This window comes from Capra hircus, chromosome 20, assembly GCF_001704415.2.
Source record: "Capra hircus breed San Clemente chromosome 20, ASM170441v1, whole genome shotgun sequence".
Classification (NCBI taxonomy): domain Eukaryota; kingdom Metazoa; phylum Chordata; class Mammalia; order Artiodactyla; family Bovidae; genus Capra; species Capra hircus.
The window spans coordinates 57484522-57502423 of record NC_030827.1 but is presented as its reverse complement, the minus strand read 5'-3'; the positions used below and the strand labels follow the sequence as shown (position 1 = coordinate 57502423).

The following is a 17902-nucleotide window of genomic DNA, read 5'->3' as shown; positions in this document are numbered from 1 at the left end:
CATGGAGATTTTTATATTAAAAGAGATTTGAAATCCTGTTCAAATAGGATCCTCATTTAATGAACATCTTTTCAAACATTGGGAGAACCTGGCACCCTCTAACAGAAAGCCTGAAGGGATCTGTGATTGGGATCAAATTCTTTGGCTAACATGCTTAGGTTAACAGTGCACCTCAAGTCTCTGAAATGATGGACCCGCTGGCTAATTTGTCCATATGGTGGTTGAGATTCACGGAAGTGTATGCTCACCTGTTAGACAACACCTACCAACCTCAGTGCATTGTTAGTCTTCGCTGTCTTTGATGTTTATATATTTGGTACCTAATTGTTCAATTGCCGTCATTTAGGCTTCTAGCCCGCTTCGGAGGAAATTCAACAAAGAGCAAAATTTTACTTTACCAAATCTGACCGGCACAGTTTGGATATGCTAACCACCCCTAATGGGGGTTTTGGCCATTGATCAAATAAACAAACTTTCATGTAGCAGTTGGATAGAGAGCAGAATTGCCAACTTTGTTTATGCTTGAGGGATTTTTACTAGATCTATAACGCATGTAGAATTTAATTTATAAGCATACATAATATTTATTTGCTATTATATATGCATATATAGTCAAATAATAATTAGTGTTTTACATTTTATTTCTTATTTCCTGATACAAATTGAACTGTGATCATTGGGTCAATATTAAACGATCGTGCAGTGGACTGTCTCCAGGACCGGATGTGACTGAATGCCTTTATAAACCATAGCTCATAGCAGCCTCTCCCACCCTGAGAGGTGGGGGTATAATTCCCCTATTTTTAATAGAGGAAATGAGTAGTTGGTTTTTTATTTGTTTTTATCTCTGTTTTATGGATGAAAGGCAGTGAAGCTTAGAGAGTCTGACAGATCTTCTTCCAGGCATGGTGCGTGGCAAATACGGATTTTCAATTCCTGTGGGTCTGACACCGTGATAGAAAGTTGTCTGTGTCAGCCTGGCCAGGCCATAGGACACAGTTATGGAATCTGACACTAATCTAGGTTTTGTCGTTAAAGTGATTTATAAATGTGGTTAGCATCTGCTGTTTTAGTTGACTTTAAGTTTACCTTTGATAATGACCATTGATTGGACAGTGGGCCTTCAGTCCGATCACTTTAAGGCCTTTAAAGTAAAATGTGAGGTTTATTGGAAAATAAATAGTTTTGCCTCAAGGCTGCAGCATAAACTCCTACCTGAGTTTCCATCCTGCTTGCGCACCTACCCTACATACAGATTCCCAACTTGTGAGCTCCAACTATTCTGTGAGCCAATTCCTTTAAATCTCTTTCTCTTTGACTCTGTATCTATATATAGTATATTATATGTATATGTATAATATAAATTGTAAATATATAATAATAGATCTTTTATAATGTATATTTTCAATATATATTATCCCCTGGTGGCTCAGAGGTTAAAGCGTCTGCCTGCAATGAGGGAGACCTGGGTTTGATACCTGGGTCAGGAAGATCCCCTGGAGAAGGAAATGGCAACCCACTCATGTATTCTTGCCTGGAGAATCCCATGGATGGAGGAGTCTGGAGGGCTACAGTCCACAGGGTCGCAAAGAGTCAGACATGACTGAGTGACTTCATTCACTTTATTTTCAATATATGTGTCATATATATATGTATAAATATTGGGTTGGCCAATATTTATATGAGGTAATGGAAAAATCCAAATGAACTTTTTGGTCAACTCAGTATCTCATATATATGAATATATGAAAATCCTATATATATATATATATATATATATATATATATATACTATAGAAATGATTCTATAATTTCCCCTGATCCTGACATGTATCCTAATGGGAGATATTTACACTTTTATCAGTTCTGTTTCTCTGGAGAAGCCTGACTGATACACACAGCAAAGCCTGGGCACCATGACACCCATTTGTATAAAGTGCAAGAGGTTTCCATCTTCACATTACCAGGAGATGAAACAAGATTTAGTTTGAGAGACTTGTCCATGGATATGTATGTGGTTTGGAAATGGTAGAGCAGGGTTTTGAAGCCAGAGATTCCAGACATTTGTACTTGAAACATTCAAAAGCATGGATCATTCCAATTGCATGAGAAACTGGCAGCCATGATGGATACAGGACAGAGTGACTGGTAGGGGTGATGGTCGCCGAACTGAGCACTTTGCCTGGTACTCCTGTGTTCTTGGTACGGCTTTCTGCAGAGGTCAAGGCATTGGTCCCCGAGAGAAACTACTGTGTGCTTCTCCCCCTGCATGTGAAATGGGTAGAGATGATGGGAATGACAGAATTGTTTCAGAGCGATGTCATGAGTGATGTACAGTGGCAAGAAGAAGCAACAGCCATTTGAGGTCCCTGCTCAGGTGATATCACCAATGAACTTGGATTCTTCCATTACTGTCAACCTTAGCAAACAAAATCCTGAAGCTCTTTCAACGCAAGCCCATTTGTGCTTTTCTACATTTTCCTTTCATAGACTGTAAACTCTCTCCACCCCACTGGGTTATGTACCACTGTGCAGAGAAGACTATTCGAAAACAGTGTTTCTCAGCTGTGTGTAAGAATCTAGATCATAATTTGTGGCCTGAAAAGAGTTCATTTGGGATGTAATTAACTGGGCATTGTTTTAGTTTTCTATTGTCGTGTAACAGATTACCATGAATTTAGCAAAGTTTACAACAAGATACATCTATTCTTTCACTGTTTCCTTGGCTGAGAATTCAGGGCTTGGGTCAGCTGGGTCTTTTGTTCAGGATCTTGCAAAGCTGTCATCAAGATGTTGGCCTGGTCAGCTTTCTCATCTGAAGTTGGATCCTCTTCCAGGCTCATGTAGGGTTGGTAGAATTTATCTCCTTGCAGCTGTAGCATGCATGATGGTTTGCATCTTCAAGACAAGGAGCAAGAGTCTGTCTCCTCTAGGCTCTATAAAAGGGTTTACTTAGGTATTTAGGTCAGGCCCACCCAGGATAATCACCCTTTTGATTAAAGTCAATGCTATAGGAAATTTAATTACATCTGTAAAACCCTCTTACCATTGCCATGTCCTATGGTTTAGTAACAAATTGCAAATTCTGTCCACACGTAAGGGGAGCAGATTACCAAGGGCATGGACACTGGCTTAGCCTGTTCAGGCTGCTTACAACAAAATACCATATACTGGGTGACTTATAATGTTAACAGATATTTAATTCTCACAGTTCTGGAGGCTGAAAAGTCTGATATCAAGGTGTCTGGTGAGGAGCTGCTTCCTGGTTCATAGATGGCCATCTCTTCCCTGTGTCCCTACATGATAAAAGGACAGGGGGTCACTCTGGGATCTCTTCAATAAGGGCACTAATCACACTCATGAGGGCTCCACTCTTGTGATCTAATCACCTCCAAATACTATAATCACCTCCTAAAACTATCATACTGGAGATTAACTTTTAACACAGGAATTTTTGGGAACATGGCCATTCAGTCTGCAGCAGGTACCATGGAGATCATCTCAGAATTCTGCCCAGTGGTCGGTCACTGGCACCTCCCTCCTTATACGGTGTGTGTCCTATTTGTAGACTTTCATTCCCTGGTGGCTCAAATGGTAAAGAATCCACCTACAGTGCAGGAGACCCAGGGTCAATCCCCAGGTCAGGCAGATCCCCTGGAGAAGGAAATGGCTATCCACTCCAGTATTCTTGCCTCGAGAATCCTATGGACAGAAGAGCCTGGTAGGTTATAGTCCGTGGGGTCACAAAGAGTCAGACATGATTGAGAGACAAAATGTTCAGCAGTGTTAATGTATTGACGTACGTTCAAATTTAAAGTTAGAAGAGCAGAAAGTCAGTTGTCAGCTGAGGTTAGGTTATTTAGGCCAGGATTTCTCAAGTTCAGCCCAGTTGATGCTCTGGTCTGGATTATTTTTCTAAAACTGTGGGGTGCCGTCATACACATTGTAAGACATTGAGCAGCTTCCCTGGCCTCTACCCACTAGATGCCAGTAACACACCTTCCCCCACTGGGGGAATTAAAACGAAACCAGTCATTGCCAGATGTCCACTGGAGGAGGAGGCATCCCCATTTAAGAAGCCCTGCATTAGAAGAACAAAGCAGGTTTTTTGTTTGTTTTAACGAAGAACCCATTAAATTAGGGAATTTGTTTTTTTAAGGCAATGCAGCTGTTTGGAGCCAGCAGGCTCTTGCCCGTTGGATGATGCCTCATTCCTAGATTTGCTTTTGTCATTTACCAGAAAATGTATAGTTTATAGTTGCAAAGAAAAAATTAATACTGTAGATGTGTCTCCCACTCATACTCTCTTATTCACATATATGCCAAAACTATATTACGTTATCATGTTTGACAATACCTTGTAATCATCTGAGTTTATAGTCAAGCCATATTATAATAGGGCTTTAGCTCTGTTATGGCATGGGTCAGATATTGCCCCAAAGATATTTAATGCATGAGGCCAGAAAACTAATAAACTTCATTCGTAGTGTTACGGCTCCTTTCTTGGAAACGAGTGATATGGCTTGGTGTGAGATGGAGTGGAAGGCACAGTCCAGTTCTGAAATGACAAATTTCAAAAGCTCCTCGTTCTTGTTTTCTCTAGGCAAAGGCAGCTCAAGCATCTCATCCGACGTGAGTTCAAGTACAGATCACACGCCGACCCAAGCCCAGAAGAATGTGGCTACCAGCGAAGGTAGGCATCTGGTCTTCATTATCTCCTATGCTCTCGTCACAGTGCTGGCTGTATTTGGAAGACACATAAAATGTTTGAGTCTCAGATCTGTTCTGCCGAGTGGGAGCATACGAGATTCTCAAAAATGGGAAGGCCAAGGTTTTCTCTTTTATTGCATTGCTGTCAATGTCTACTAAAGTTGTTTTGGTGCAGTTTAAGGTAAATGCTGTCATTTTATCAAAGTATAATAGGATGACTTTTGGGAATGTTTGTGAATGATGTCTTGTTTTTCAGTATGGCAAACATTATGATTGTAAAATCCTTGTGCTCGAGTTGAAAGTTCCGGCAAGAACTTTTGAAATAGGCACACCTGGAATTCGTGATTTTGATAATGGGAAGGTCATAGTTGTGTGATTTGTAGAACCTGAACCAGTCCCCAATATTGGGGAGTAGGAGAAGAGGTTTGTTTGATTCTTTAAAAAATTAAGTGAGAATTCCTGCTTGTCAGAACGAAGATGGATTGCATTGGTGTTCTTGATGAAGAATTTGACTATATGTAGTAACACGTGGTGGAATTTAACTGTTTCCCAGTAGTTGAGAAGCTTTTCAGTTATACTTAGTTGTTTGAGTGTGGAAATAATTGGTTCTGTAGTAGTTATTTGGTAAAAAGTTGACCCAATTATGGACTCAGCTCCTTTTATGTTAATATGAAACACACAATTAAATGACTTCTTTTTTGAAGAAGAATTCTTTCTAAATGAATGGTTGAATGAAGGTCTGTGTAACGAAAGACTTGTGGGGTGTCAGCTGATTCCTCATGACACTATAGAGAGCCTGTGGAAATGCATTTCCAGTCCTTGTTTCAGAAGCTTAGCTTCTGCTGTTTATAATATCAGAAAGTGTACGCATAGCCTGGTGTTGGTCATTTAAGCTCTTAGATTGTTCTTGGTCTGCACTACACGTTTTACATTAATGATGATGGTTTACTTCTGTTGTGTGTGTCTTCTCTGGGTATTCTTTGACTTGGGGTGTTTCATATAAAAGTTAACTTCTCTGAGTTAATTATCCCCAGACTGATGGATAAATATATTTTACAACTGGGTTGTATTCCTTTGTATTTAATGCCTTAGCATTGTTTTACCACAGTGTATGGCAAACAGATTGGTGTGTTCTTCTCAATGCAATAAAGAATCAGGTAGCCGTCCAACTTTAATTTTCTGCCTGTTAATTCAAATGTGGGATTAGATTATTTTTGAGATTCAGTTAAGGTAATGTGCGAATCAGGTGAATTGATTCTAGCCAATGGATTTAAGTTCTCTTATTTTTTGCTCCGTTTCAGAAGTAGAAAATGCAAGAATATATGAGCTATGTTGCCAAGGTTGGGACTATGGGGTTTCAAGCATTTAAAAAATGTCTGCTTTTTATGCTTCAAAATAAACTATAGAGATTCAAATTTTTCATTTCTACTTTGCCTTTTTCTTAGGAAGATGCTTTTGGTGTAGGCTCAGCCAGTGTTTTAAACATTTTGTTCACAGTGCATTTTCAGGAGAGAAAAACAAGAAACTGTGATATTCATATGAAACAGAATTTTTAGCAACTGGGCTAAATTGGTATGAAATTTTTTTCTGAAGTCTTAAATGGAAGTACTTCATCCTACTATCCATTTTTTGCTTATCTGAAAAAAATCTAAACAAATGCGCTGTTTTGCTGTTTATTTGCATGAATCCTTTTTGCTGCTGTTTTTCCATCAGTGAAAATTTTTAAATATTACAAAATGAATTTGATGTGGATATTAGTTGCATTAAAGTGTGTTTCAGGGTTGTTTGCCACAGAATGGCCTCATACTATGGGTCTGTTTTTTTAAGATGGAAGCGTAATAGCCAGTGCCCATTTCCTCAGTTTACAGATGACAGAGCCCAGGTCCACCTCTCAGGATAAGTGATCAGAGCATCACATTCTCTGACCTCCTCAAGGTGGATTTATCTGTTTCATGTCGGTTGCCTCCTACCGGAAAATGCCTAGGTAACCTCTCTCTGCAACACACTGCAAAAGAAAACAAAAGGTGGACACTGGTTTCCTATACACGCCACAGAAGAGCACATTGAAAATGCTTCTTTGATTCTCTTTCCACAGTTTTCTAGAATTATATTTAACCTTTGATATTAAACCAAATTGAGTGTGTGGTTGCCCAGTTTTTCCGAAGCTGTTTGATTATGGTTATTTTCTTCAGTCCTTTGACCCTGTTATGATTTTTCTCCTTTGAATTCAAGGATATTGTCTTCAGGAAGCACAGCGAGGATCCTCAGTTTAAGAGTCTGAGTGATACTGATTTCTAAACATGGTATCTATTGTGGAGGATAATATTCAAGTTTCCTGCAGCTTTTGAAAACTGTGGCCATCCCTGTAATAGCTGGGTTTGGAAGCATTCTGGAGCAGTGTTGGACTTCTCCCTGATGGGCTGGATGGGGAGGGTGTTACATCGTTCCCTGGGTAGTGTGTGTGTGTGTGTGTGTGTGTGTGTGGGTACATACATGTATGCATTTGTGTCCGGCCTCTACAAGGTGGCTGATGGTATAGGCACTGTCTTTTACTGGGAAACGTGGGCGACCCCTCTGTTCAGTGTATACTGGGAAATAAACTGAGGTCCTGGGAGTTGGGGGAAGAGAAGGACACTCAGCATACACACTGACCTGGGGCCGGCGGTGGGGATGGCGGATAATTGTAAACAGGCATGAGGGATCCTTTTGGGGAGATGACAGTTTTCTAAAATTGGATTGTGGTGATACAAATAGTTACACAGCTCAGTAAATTTACTAGAACTCATTGATTTAAACATGTGAAAATGGGTTTGGGAGAGCTGCTGCCTGACCTTCAGACCCCAATCTAATCTATCACAAAGTGTTCTTTTCATGTGCTGGCTTCCAACTCTGAGAGGAGGTCATACACAGTGGTGAGAGGCTGAGTCTTCGCTGTACAAATTGCCAAGTTGTGGCTTAAAGTTTCTCCTGAGATGCCTTGGGGCCAGAACTGGCCTGAAATCTGTCATAACAAATCCCTGAACCAGCAGGGCTCATGGCTCAGCCTGTGGTGCCCGGTCAGTGTGGACCCATCATGGTACCTGCATATTCTCACATGAAGCTCTGGAAGATGCGAGGGATTACAGACCCACAGATTTCCCAATCTTTTAATTGATTAATTTATTTTTTAGCTTTTCTTGGACAGGCAGGACTAATCTCATGTCAGGTTTGAAACATTTTAGCACCCAACCCTAACAGTTGAGGCATCATATTTATTCACTCTTAAGTCAGTTTCTTTGCTAAGGACTTATAGCTTTGCTATCTATCTCAAGTTCCAAGTTAAGATTCACTTTGGGTCATAATCAGTGTCATAAGGCTATACCCCTAGGAAGATGGCCCCAGATGGTGATACAATTTGACTTTAATACAAAAGAGAATGGTAGAGTTTACCTGATGCAGTGTTCTGTTCCAGAGGCTCATGCAAAACTTTGATGAGTTGTAATTTTGTGACTCAAGCCACATCTCTTCCAAGGAATTAAAAGCCTGCAGTGTTTTCTGTCTGATAAGGTATAAGCTTTCTCTAAGTCCTGTTCTATTTCTTATAACAGTTTAAGTTCCTGATTTCCTGACACTGTAAGGTGTTTGGGTTCAAGTGTAGAAAGCTAGAGAATTTCAATTCCCCGCCCCCCCAACAAAATCTCCATTCGAACATTCCAACTGAAATAACTGAAGCTGAAAGTCACTCTGTTGTGTTGACTCTTTGTGACCCCAGGACTGTAGCCTTCCAGCGTCTCTATCCATGGGATTTTCCAGGCAAGAATACTGCAGTGGGTAGCCATTGCCTGATCCAGGGGATCTTCCCTACCCAGGGACTGAACCTGGGTTTCCTGCATTGCAGGCAGATTCTTTACCACTAGCTAAGCTGAAGCTTAATTCTTTCCAGTTGTGTTATTATTCTTTCCCTTCCATGTTTTTCAGTCTATCTCATCCACAGAATGTTTTCTCTTATATAGGAAAGGATGGCCTTTGACCTTCAGGTCTTTGAAATCACATTCAGCTGTGAGCAGAATCAATCGACTTTAGATTAGATCATGAAGAAGCTTCCTAGAAATAGGAAGCTGAGTTTGGGCTTCTTTCTTGGAATGGGGTGCAGAGGGGGATGAGGGTGTGGCTTTAAGGATGACATCTCAAATACTGCGCCTTCCCTTGAGCTGGGGAAAAATGGAATATCTAGTTCAAAGACCAAATGCAGTTGGCTGCTGAGAAGTCAGCTTCATTAAGCGGCTTTTTAATCATGTTCAAATTCAGGTATTGAACTCCCTGACAACACAATTTATCAGTGTGACGACTGTTTATATGTGTTGGTTTTCAAGCCAGACAACCATGGAATCAGAGAACTTTTAGAGCTATGAAAAGCCTTGGCAATTTTCTGATCTAATACAGTCATTTTACAAAGAAATACCTGTGACCCAGAGAAATGAAGAGACTCAAGTTCAGTTCAGTTCAGTTGCTCAGTCGTGTCCTACTCTTTGTGACCCCATGGACTGCAGCACGCCAGGCCTCCCTGTCCATCACCAACTCCCAGAGTGTACTCAAACTCATGTCCATTGAGTCAGTGATGCCATCCAACCATCTCATCCTCCGTCATCCCCTTCTCCTTCTGCCCTCAATCTTTCCCAGCATCAGGGTCTTTTCCAGTGAGTCAGCTCTTCATATCAGGTGGCCAAAGTATTGGAGTTTCAGCTTCAACATCAGTCCCTCCAATGAACACCCAGGACTGATCTCTTTTAGGATAGACAGATTGGATCTCCTTGCAGTCCGAGGGACTCTCAAGAGCCTTCTCCAACACTACAGTTCAAAAGCATCGATTCTTTTGTGCTCAGCTTTCTTTATAGTCCACCTCTCACATCCATACATGAGCACTGGAAAAACCATAGCCTTGACTAGATGGACCTTTGTTGACAAAGTAACGTCTCAAGATTACACACCTAATACGTTGTCAAGTAGGAGTCTGACACAGTCATGTTTTGGTGAAAGATGTTCCAATTAGAAAAAAGCATAACCTGTAAAAATGCTATGGCCTTTGAGCATGAAGCCATTTAACTCTCGTTTGTCCGCCTGTTCTCTTGCTGCCTATTGTAAGCTTGTTGTAGAGCGGAGGCAAGGTGTTTAGAAGGGTTTGAGAAAGATGGTGGAGCCCCTGTAGATCAGTCCTTCCAGTAGGAAGGGGGTAGCTGCTTCGAATAGTAAAAGGATTTCAACCTACTTGAGTACATTCACTTCTGGAGATGTAAACACTCCCTTTGCGTCAGCTCATGATTATAAAACAGCCTTCAATTGATTCGTATAACATTACTTTGTGAAATTGTCCCTTTAACTCCCTGAAAGAAGTTCATTTAAAAATGTTTCATCTGAACCATGTGAAATGAGTTAATTTATAAAGAATTGGTGGTGATATTCTTTCTGCAACCCTAAAATCACCAGTTTATTTATATATTTCCAGGTTCTCATGTTTTCCAGTGCCCGAATTAGACCAATTTTAAATAGACTTATTTTGAAAATGTCCAGGCATCTGGCTTTGCTTTTATTCTCTTTGTCTTCTTTATATTATCTTCATTTTGCTTCTTGCATGTGTTCCTCAGACAACATTCACATGAGTCTTTCAGGAAGAAAAGGATGAAGGTTTTAACTTAAGGTAGATTCTGTTTCTCAAAAAGCCTTTTTGACTATCCAACAAATTCAACAAACATTTTGGGGACACTTATTTCAGGCTCTTACTAGTACTTTTGTGAACATTGTTGCATTCAACTTTGTTTCATCTTCCTGCTTCTCTTGTAAAGCAGGCCTAAATGTTTCCATTTGGTAGATGAAAACAGGGAGATTGGGAAAGAATCCGGGAGGCCCAAAGTCATGTAAAATTCGTGAAGTAGCAAAGATAATCTTCCAACCTGACTGCTAACGTTTATTGTTAATGCCTATTTTGTACATGCCATTATAAAGTTCTGAGCATTTCGTACTAATCATTGTTATAAGTCTACATCAAAGTGTATTTTGAAAGTGCTTGTGAGAAGTACCTTTCCAAAAGCCAGCTCATAATCGTGTCTCAATCGCCAGCCTTATACATGGAAACACTTTGCTGGTTCTTGTATAATCTAGACATTGACTTCAAATCCTCAGTTATAGAAAGCAAAAGTCAAGCATTCCAAGCTGCTTTTATATTGCACTGTTGAAGTTTTAGTTTTCCAGGAACCATAACTGTGTCCTAACAGACTTCACCAGACAGAGTTAGGGTTTGAAACTGATATGTAAGTTAATCTTGATATAGGGTCTATAGTGTATGTAATATTAAAGTAGTGGATAGTCATCTTGCTTGTTTTCCCCTTAAAACTAAGCCAGGGAATTATTCTTAAATTGGAAATGCACACAAGTGGTAGATATCAATCTTAGACCATGTGCCTTGGAAGACTGGAAATGTACCATAAAGCAGTCTATTATAGTTGAATGAAATTCTATCTGTAACACAAGAGAAGCAGAGTGATAACATAGGAAGGGGACTATAAAGAACTAGAGAAAGAAAATGACAATGAACAAATCTTTAAAAAATATATAAATTTTATTTCTCTCTCATATGCAAGAGTACTGAGGGTTTGCATCCAGAGCTGCTATGAAGGTTCTCCTAGAGGAGAACATAGGCAAAACACTCTTGACATAAATCACGGCAGGATCCTCTATGACCCATCTCCCAGAATACTGGAAATAAAAGTGAAAATAAACAGATGGGACCTAATTAAAATCAAAAGCTTCTGCACAACAAAGGAAACTATAAGCAAGGTGAAAAGACAGCCTTCAGAATGGGAGAAAATAATAGCAAATGGAGCAACTGACAGAGAATTAATCTCAAAAATATACAAGCAACTCCTGCAGCTCAATTCCAGAAAAATAAACGACCCAATCAAAAAATGGGCCAAAGAACTAAACTGACATTTCTCCAAAGAAGACATACAGATGGCTAACAAACACATGAAAAGATGCTCAACAGCACTCATTATCAGAGAAATGCAAATCAAAACCACAATGAGGTACCATTTCATGCCAGTCAGAATGGCTGCTATCTAAAAGTCTACAAACAATAAATGCTGGAGAGGGTGTGGAGAAAAGGGAACCCTCTTACACTGTTGGTGGGGATGCTAACTAGTACAGCCACTATGGAGAACAGTGTGGAGATTCCTTTAAAAACTGGAAATAGAACTGCCATACGACTCAGCAATCCCACTTCTGCACATACACACCGAGGAAACCAGAATTGAAAGAGACACATATACCCCAATATTCATTGCAGCACTGTTTATAATAGCCAGGACATGGAAGCAACCTAGATGTCCATCAGCAGACGAATGGATAAGAAAGCTGTGGTACTTATACACAATGAAGTATTACTCAGCCATTAAAAAGAATACATTTGAATCAGTTCTAACGAGGTGAGTGAGACTGGAGCCTATTATACAGAGTGAAATAAGCCAGAAAGAAAAACACCAATACAGTATACTAACGCATATATATGGAATTTAGAAAGATAGTAACGATAACCCTGTATGCGAGATAACAGAAGAGACACAGATGTATTGAACAGTCTTTTGGACTCTGTGGGAGAGGGAGAGGGTGGGATGATTTGGGAGAATGACATTGAAAATGTATATTATCATATGTGAAACGAATTGCCAGTCCAGGTTCGATGCATGATACAGAATGCTCTGGGCTGGTGCACTGGGATGACTCAGAGGCATGGTATGGGGAGAGAGGTGGGAGGGGGGTTCAGGATGGGGAACACATGTACTTCTGTGGTGGATTCATGTCAATGTATGGCAAAACCAATACAATATTGTAAAGTAATTAGCTGTCAATTAAAATAAATACATTTATATTAAAAATTTTTTTAAAGTAAAAAGTAAAATAAAATAAAATTATTTTTCTAAAAAAATATATATATATTATATATATTGTATTCCTCTCTCATATGTAAGAGGACTGAGGTTTGCGTTCAGAGCTGCTGTGAAGGTTCCTTGGTCATCAGGGTTTGTTTTTTTTTGGTTTGTTGGCTTTTTTTTGGTCACGAGGCATATGGGATATTAGCTCCCCAACCAGAGATTGGATCTGCACCTTCTACAGTGCAAGCACAGAATCTTAACCACTGGACCATCAGGGAAGTCCCGAAATCTCATTTAAAATAGTTATAAATTGACATTTATCCAAGTTGGAAGGTAAGATGGGGGACCTTATGGGGAGAGAGATTCCAAAATCAGAACTGGTTCTTAGGAGCTTTTGTTTGGTGTATAAGGAAGGTGATAACCAATTATTATAGAATTTGTTTTGCCTTTACAAATTAAATTTTAAACTTAATTCCCTCTGATAATTTTAGGGTCATTTAGGAATGCTTTGCAAGACTTTAGCTCTTGAGGCTTAATGCATTTTGGTAATTAAATTAGGAACTTACTGCTTCCTGATCAAATTTCCTTTATTGTTGAAGCTATTGCTTAATTGGAAGTTAGGTGACGTTTGAAAAACTGCACCAATTACACCTAGTGAGCTGAGCCTTTTATAGACTCAATGTGCCCAATTTAATAAGGAAGTCACATTTTCATCTGAGGATTAGTTTAAGTAGAGGAAACCCCATCAGCTCAGTATCCAGAAAATGGTTATGTATAGCCTAGAAATGTACATTGAAACTATAAATACTGTCTCAGACTCAAGAACTAAGTTTAATTTCTTGAGGGAATTATCTTCCCAAATGAATTGCCCAGAATGGCAAAAATGTCATGTAATAGTCTCAGAAGGAAATTAGGCTTCTGTATTAGTGTGTGTGTGTGTGTGTGTGTGTGTGTGTGTGTTTAAGGACATTTAAAAGTAATACTTAATTGAGATGTCCAAAGTTTCTCAGTGCCTTTATATAGAGTTAAGAGAAAGAAAGAAATAAAAAATTCAGTTCAGTTCAGTCTCTCAGTTGTGTCCGACTCTGCAACCCCATGGACTGCAGCATGCCAGGCTCCTCAGTCCATGGGATTTTCCAGACAAGAGTGCTGGAGTGGGTTGCCATTGCCTTCTCCCTGACTGGTTCTACAAAATGTTAATTACAATCTGGTAGCACAGAGAACAGTCACTACCCTTAGATGTGTTTTCTTCCACCTGAAGAATTTCCAAAATGAATTTTGGTTTTAATTTATTGGATTCATATGGAGCATCCAACCTGCAGCTCTTGAATCCTCATCATCCTCTAATGCCATAATGATTACCCTTTTCAATATTGCTGTTAGTTATTTGGTTCCCTGTGGAGTTCAATTTTATGACAAGATCCACTGCTTCCAAAACCTTCACAAATGCTGGCAGAAATAAGCAATTAGGAGCAGTTAAATAGTAACTTGGGTGGTATGGGTTGTGTCCCAACATGTAATCTGAAGAAGTTCAGTAGCTGGGAGGAGCTGAGCAAGGTGTCCTGGTAGCCTGGGACTTAGCTTTTGCTGTGTGTGTACAAGGCGGAGGATGGAGAAGGTGATGAGCACAGTATGTAAAAGTGTGAAGTGTTTGGGAAAATCTGCCTGGGCTCATGTAGAGAAAAGTGGAGGCTTCTAAACAGACTCTTCTCTGGCTGCGTTGAAAGTGAAAGTGTTATTTGCTTGATCGTGTCTGACTCTTTGTGACCCCAGGGACTTGTAGCCCGCCAGGGTCCTCTGTCCATGGAATTTTACAGGCAAGAATACTGGAGTGGGTAGGCATTCCCTTCTCCAGGGGATCTTCCTGACCCAGGGATCGAACCTGGATCCCCTCATTGCAGGCAGGTTCTTTACCATCTGCTTCGAGCATCGAGTCTTTCACTAAAACAACTAATTATGGAGTGGTGACGTATTCCTTGTCCTGGGTTTTCTGTGGAGCCCATGCAGGTGGAGTTGTCAGTGACAAACAGGCTATCATTCTATGCCGCTGTGCACCCACCAGGTTTGTTTGGGTTGTTCGGAAGGTTTCACACTACAAGACTGCTTTCTGAGCTCATCTAAGGCAAAGAAGGAATAGGGAGGAGGTTGGGAACCAATGTTTTAGGACAAATATCCTGATGTTGGAAATATTTGCCCTTTACAGTCATGGACAGAATCTGACCTTAAAAGTCAGATTAACATGTCTGTTTACTTCCTTTTTGACCAGGAAATAACTTCCTGAGGATAAATGAACTGCCTCAGGAAGTCCCTGACTTCCCAAGGCTATTAGGCTGATTAACAAATAGTGAGAGAAAAGCACTCAAGTATGTAAAGGACATTACTTTACATTATATGTATTCCTAAAAAGAAACGTGGAAAATCCACATTTTGGAGGGAATGATATACAAGTAATTTAGAAATTATTTGTGATCATTAAGAGGTGATTGAAAAATTGTAACAAGGAGTGTGGTCTGTGGGAAGCGGATGGTAACACAGTTATTAATTGGAAATGTAGCAAGGAGTTTTCCGCTGTTTATAACTGGGACTGCCTTCCAGGGTGGAATGGACCGTACACTGGAGGACGTTTGGTCTTCTGAATAGCTGCATGTGTCTATTTATGTGAGTTTCCCCATGTGGTCTTTAGAAAACTAGATTCCTCTGAGCAGCAGACAGATTCTGGGCTTCGAAGCAAGGAGACAGAGGGGGACTCCAGGAGAGGGAAGAGAAAGATGATGGGAAGAAGAAGACATAGTATAGCTGGGGAGTGATTCCAGCAATTCCAGCGATTACACTTGGGCACTGGAGCCCAGAGTGACACTGTCCCATGTCCCTGAAAATCCCTAGTCAGTCTTTCCCAAACTCACCAAAGGCTTGGATGGAGTGAGTTTCCTATAGGAATCGGAGAAGGACTCACTTTTGAGACTATTCACTTGCCTTCTTTGTAGCCCGACTTACACAGATATGGCCAAAGCTGGCTTCTGAAGAATCCATCAGTGAACCTTCCAATACTATTGCAATCAGCTCAAATTTAAGTATCCTATTTTGTTGATCTTCTGTTGTATATTACAGTATTTTATATAATTCATAGTAACTATGCAATTTATATTACCTTTACTCTTTTGAGTCTAATTGCAAACTCACTTTGTTTGGATTATTAATAATTGTTATTCACTGTTTGATCTTTGGCTTTCACAACTTCTGTGAGAAAACCAAACCTTTAAGCATCTCCTTTGCCCTTCTAGCACTGTCCTTCATGCTATAAAACCATCTTTGCTTTCTGGCCATAAAAGAATGGTCCAGATACATTGTATTTTCTTTCTTTCTTTCTTTCTTTTTTTTTCTGCTGAAAATAAAGAATAAGTCATGCTCCCCAAAGAGCCTGGGTCCTTTTAGTGGAGAAATTTATTCAAGAGGTAAACCTAGGAATCTAGTTTCCTGCTGCTGAGGGCTCACATGTAGTCAAGTTAGAGTAGGGGTAAAAGTATTTCTTAAGGTAACAGTAAATATGAATGCTACTAATTTATAACATTGTATATTGTAAATTCCTGCACTATATATGTGTGTGTGTGTATATATATATATATATACACACAAATGAAATTTCATACAAAAGGACATATATATATATATGCAAATTTCATGTGCAACTAAGATTTTCTGCTACTCAGCACCCAAACTTATAACCTCAGTTGGAACTGCCCTTCAGATCTCTAGATATGCTCATACACGCATGCTCTGCAGTAGCAGCGAGTAGTGGGCTACAGTTCAGTCCAGATATCAGCTGTATATGTGCTTCAGTGCATAGCCCCATGGTGTCATTCTTGCACTAGCTTGAACTTCTTTGAGGAAAGAACTGCATTTCATCCAGTTATATGCCCCATGGCTGCCACAGTATTTGGCATATAATAAATATTTGATAAGTATTTATTGAATGAATAACCAGGTTGTTATTCAAGATTTTAAGAAGCAATAGCCCTCTTGACTAACTTTCCAACTAGAGTCTTAAAGACTGTACCTGCAAAAGCCATGCAAAACCAATATATGAGAAACATAGTTATTTTTTAGAAAAAAAGAATAATACTATTGCTTAGGATAACTTGAGGCATAGCATGGGAATATTTGCCATCGATTTGTTTTTAGTTTCCTTTTGTGTTAAAGGGACAAACAACTTTTTAAAAGCAGAATAGGCATGTTGGAAGAAAGATGGAACAGAAGATATGTCTAGTTTCTATGTTTTCATGTGTGTTTTAATATGTTAAACCAAAAGGTTAAGTGGTCTGAATACTAGGTCTATAAACAACCAGTTTTTCTCAGAACATTTTTTTTTAACATTTTAGATCAGCAAATGAAGTAAACTTAGAAATCTAAGTACCCTGGGGCTATTCAATACCCCTCCGTGCAACCTCAATTTTAGGGGAAGAGGAAAATATGTTCTTTTCCCCCCTCCAAATCCATTTTTAATCTCTTTTAACCTCAATACATTTGAATTGTTTCAATTCTTCATTTACTGACATCTCAAGGTACTGAATTAGAGCCTGTGGTTCTTTAACTGATGAAATTGGAGAAGTAAGTTTCATTTTATTGGCACAAAATATGGCTGAATTGGCCAGTTAACAAACATGCTCATATTTTTTGGATTCACTGACTTGTTATGAAGAAAATGTTAGAAAAACCATTCCTAAAAAAGAAAATAGTACTGTTCTTCCCTTTTTTTTAAAAAAAGAATTATCCTGGAATCAACCTTGGCCTCAGATTATCTTTTGCAAACTGTATTTTGTTTCCCCAAAACTCTTAAGTTCATATGTTTTATTTTGCTGGATTGGAATAGGTCAGGATAAAGATTGGAAGGGCTTCCCAGGTGGGACTAGTGGTGAAGAACCCACCTGCCAATGCAGAAGACGTAAGGGACACGGATTTAATCCCTGGGTCGGGAGGATCCCCTGAAGGAGGAAATGGCAACCCACTCCAGTATTCTTGCCTGGAGAATCCCATGGACAGAGGAGCCTGGTAGGCTACAGTCCATAGGGTTGCAAAGAGTCGGACATGACTGAAGCAACTTAACATGCACGCACAGAGATTGGAAAGTGAATTCATCCAATCGCAGAGGTTTACAGAGCTAAATTATGGTTAATGGATGTGTTTGGAAAATGAAGTTGAATACTGAACCCTTCATTTAATCTGAATGGGGGGGAACCCTATGAAATAAAAATTGTGTGATTTTGTAAATCCCCATATGTGTGTGACACAAG

The 17902-nt window shown here is 39.6% G+C and overlaps 1 protein-coding gene across 1 annotated transcript in view; it reads left to right on the top strand.

The window, feature by feature from the left end:
* Positions 1 to 17902, top strand: part of FBXL7 (F-box and leucine rich repeat protein 7) — a 453273-nt gene that overhangs the window by 121464 nt on the left and 313907 nt on the right. Inside the window, exon 2 of the mRNA XM_018065551.1 lies at positions 4604 to 4693. Coding sequence (XP_017921040.1) covers positions 4604 to 4693 — 90 coding nt within the window. The remainder of the gene's footprint in view (positions 1 to 4603; positions 4694 to 17902) is intronic.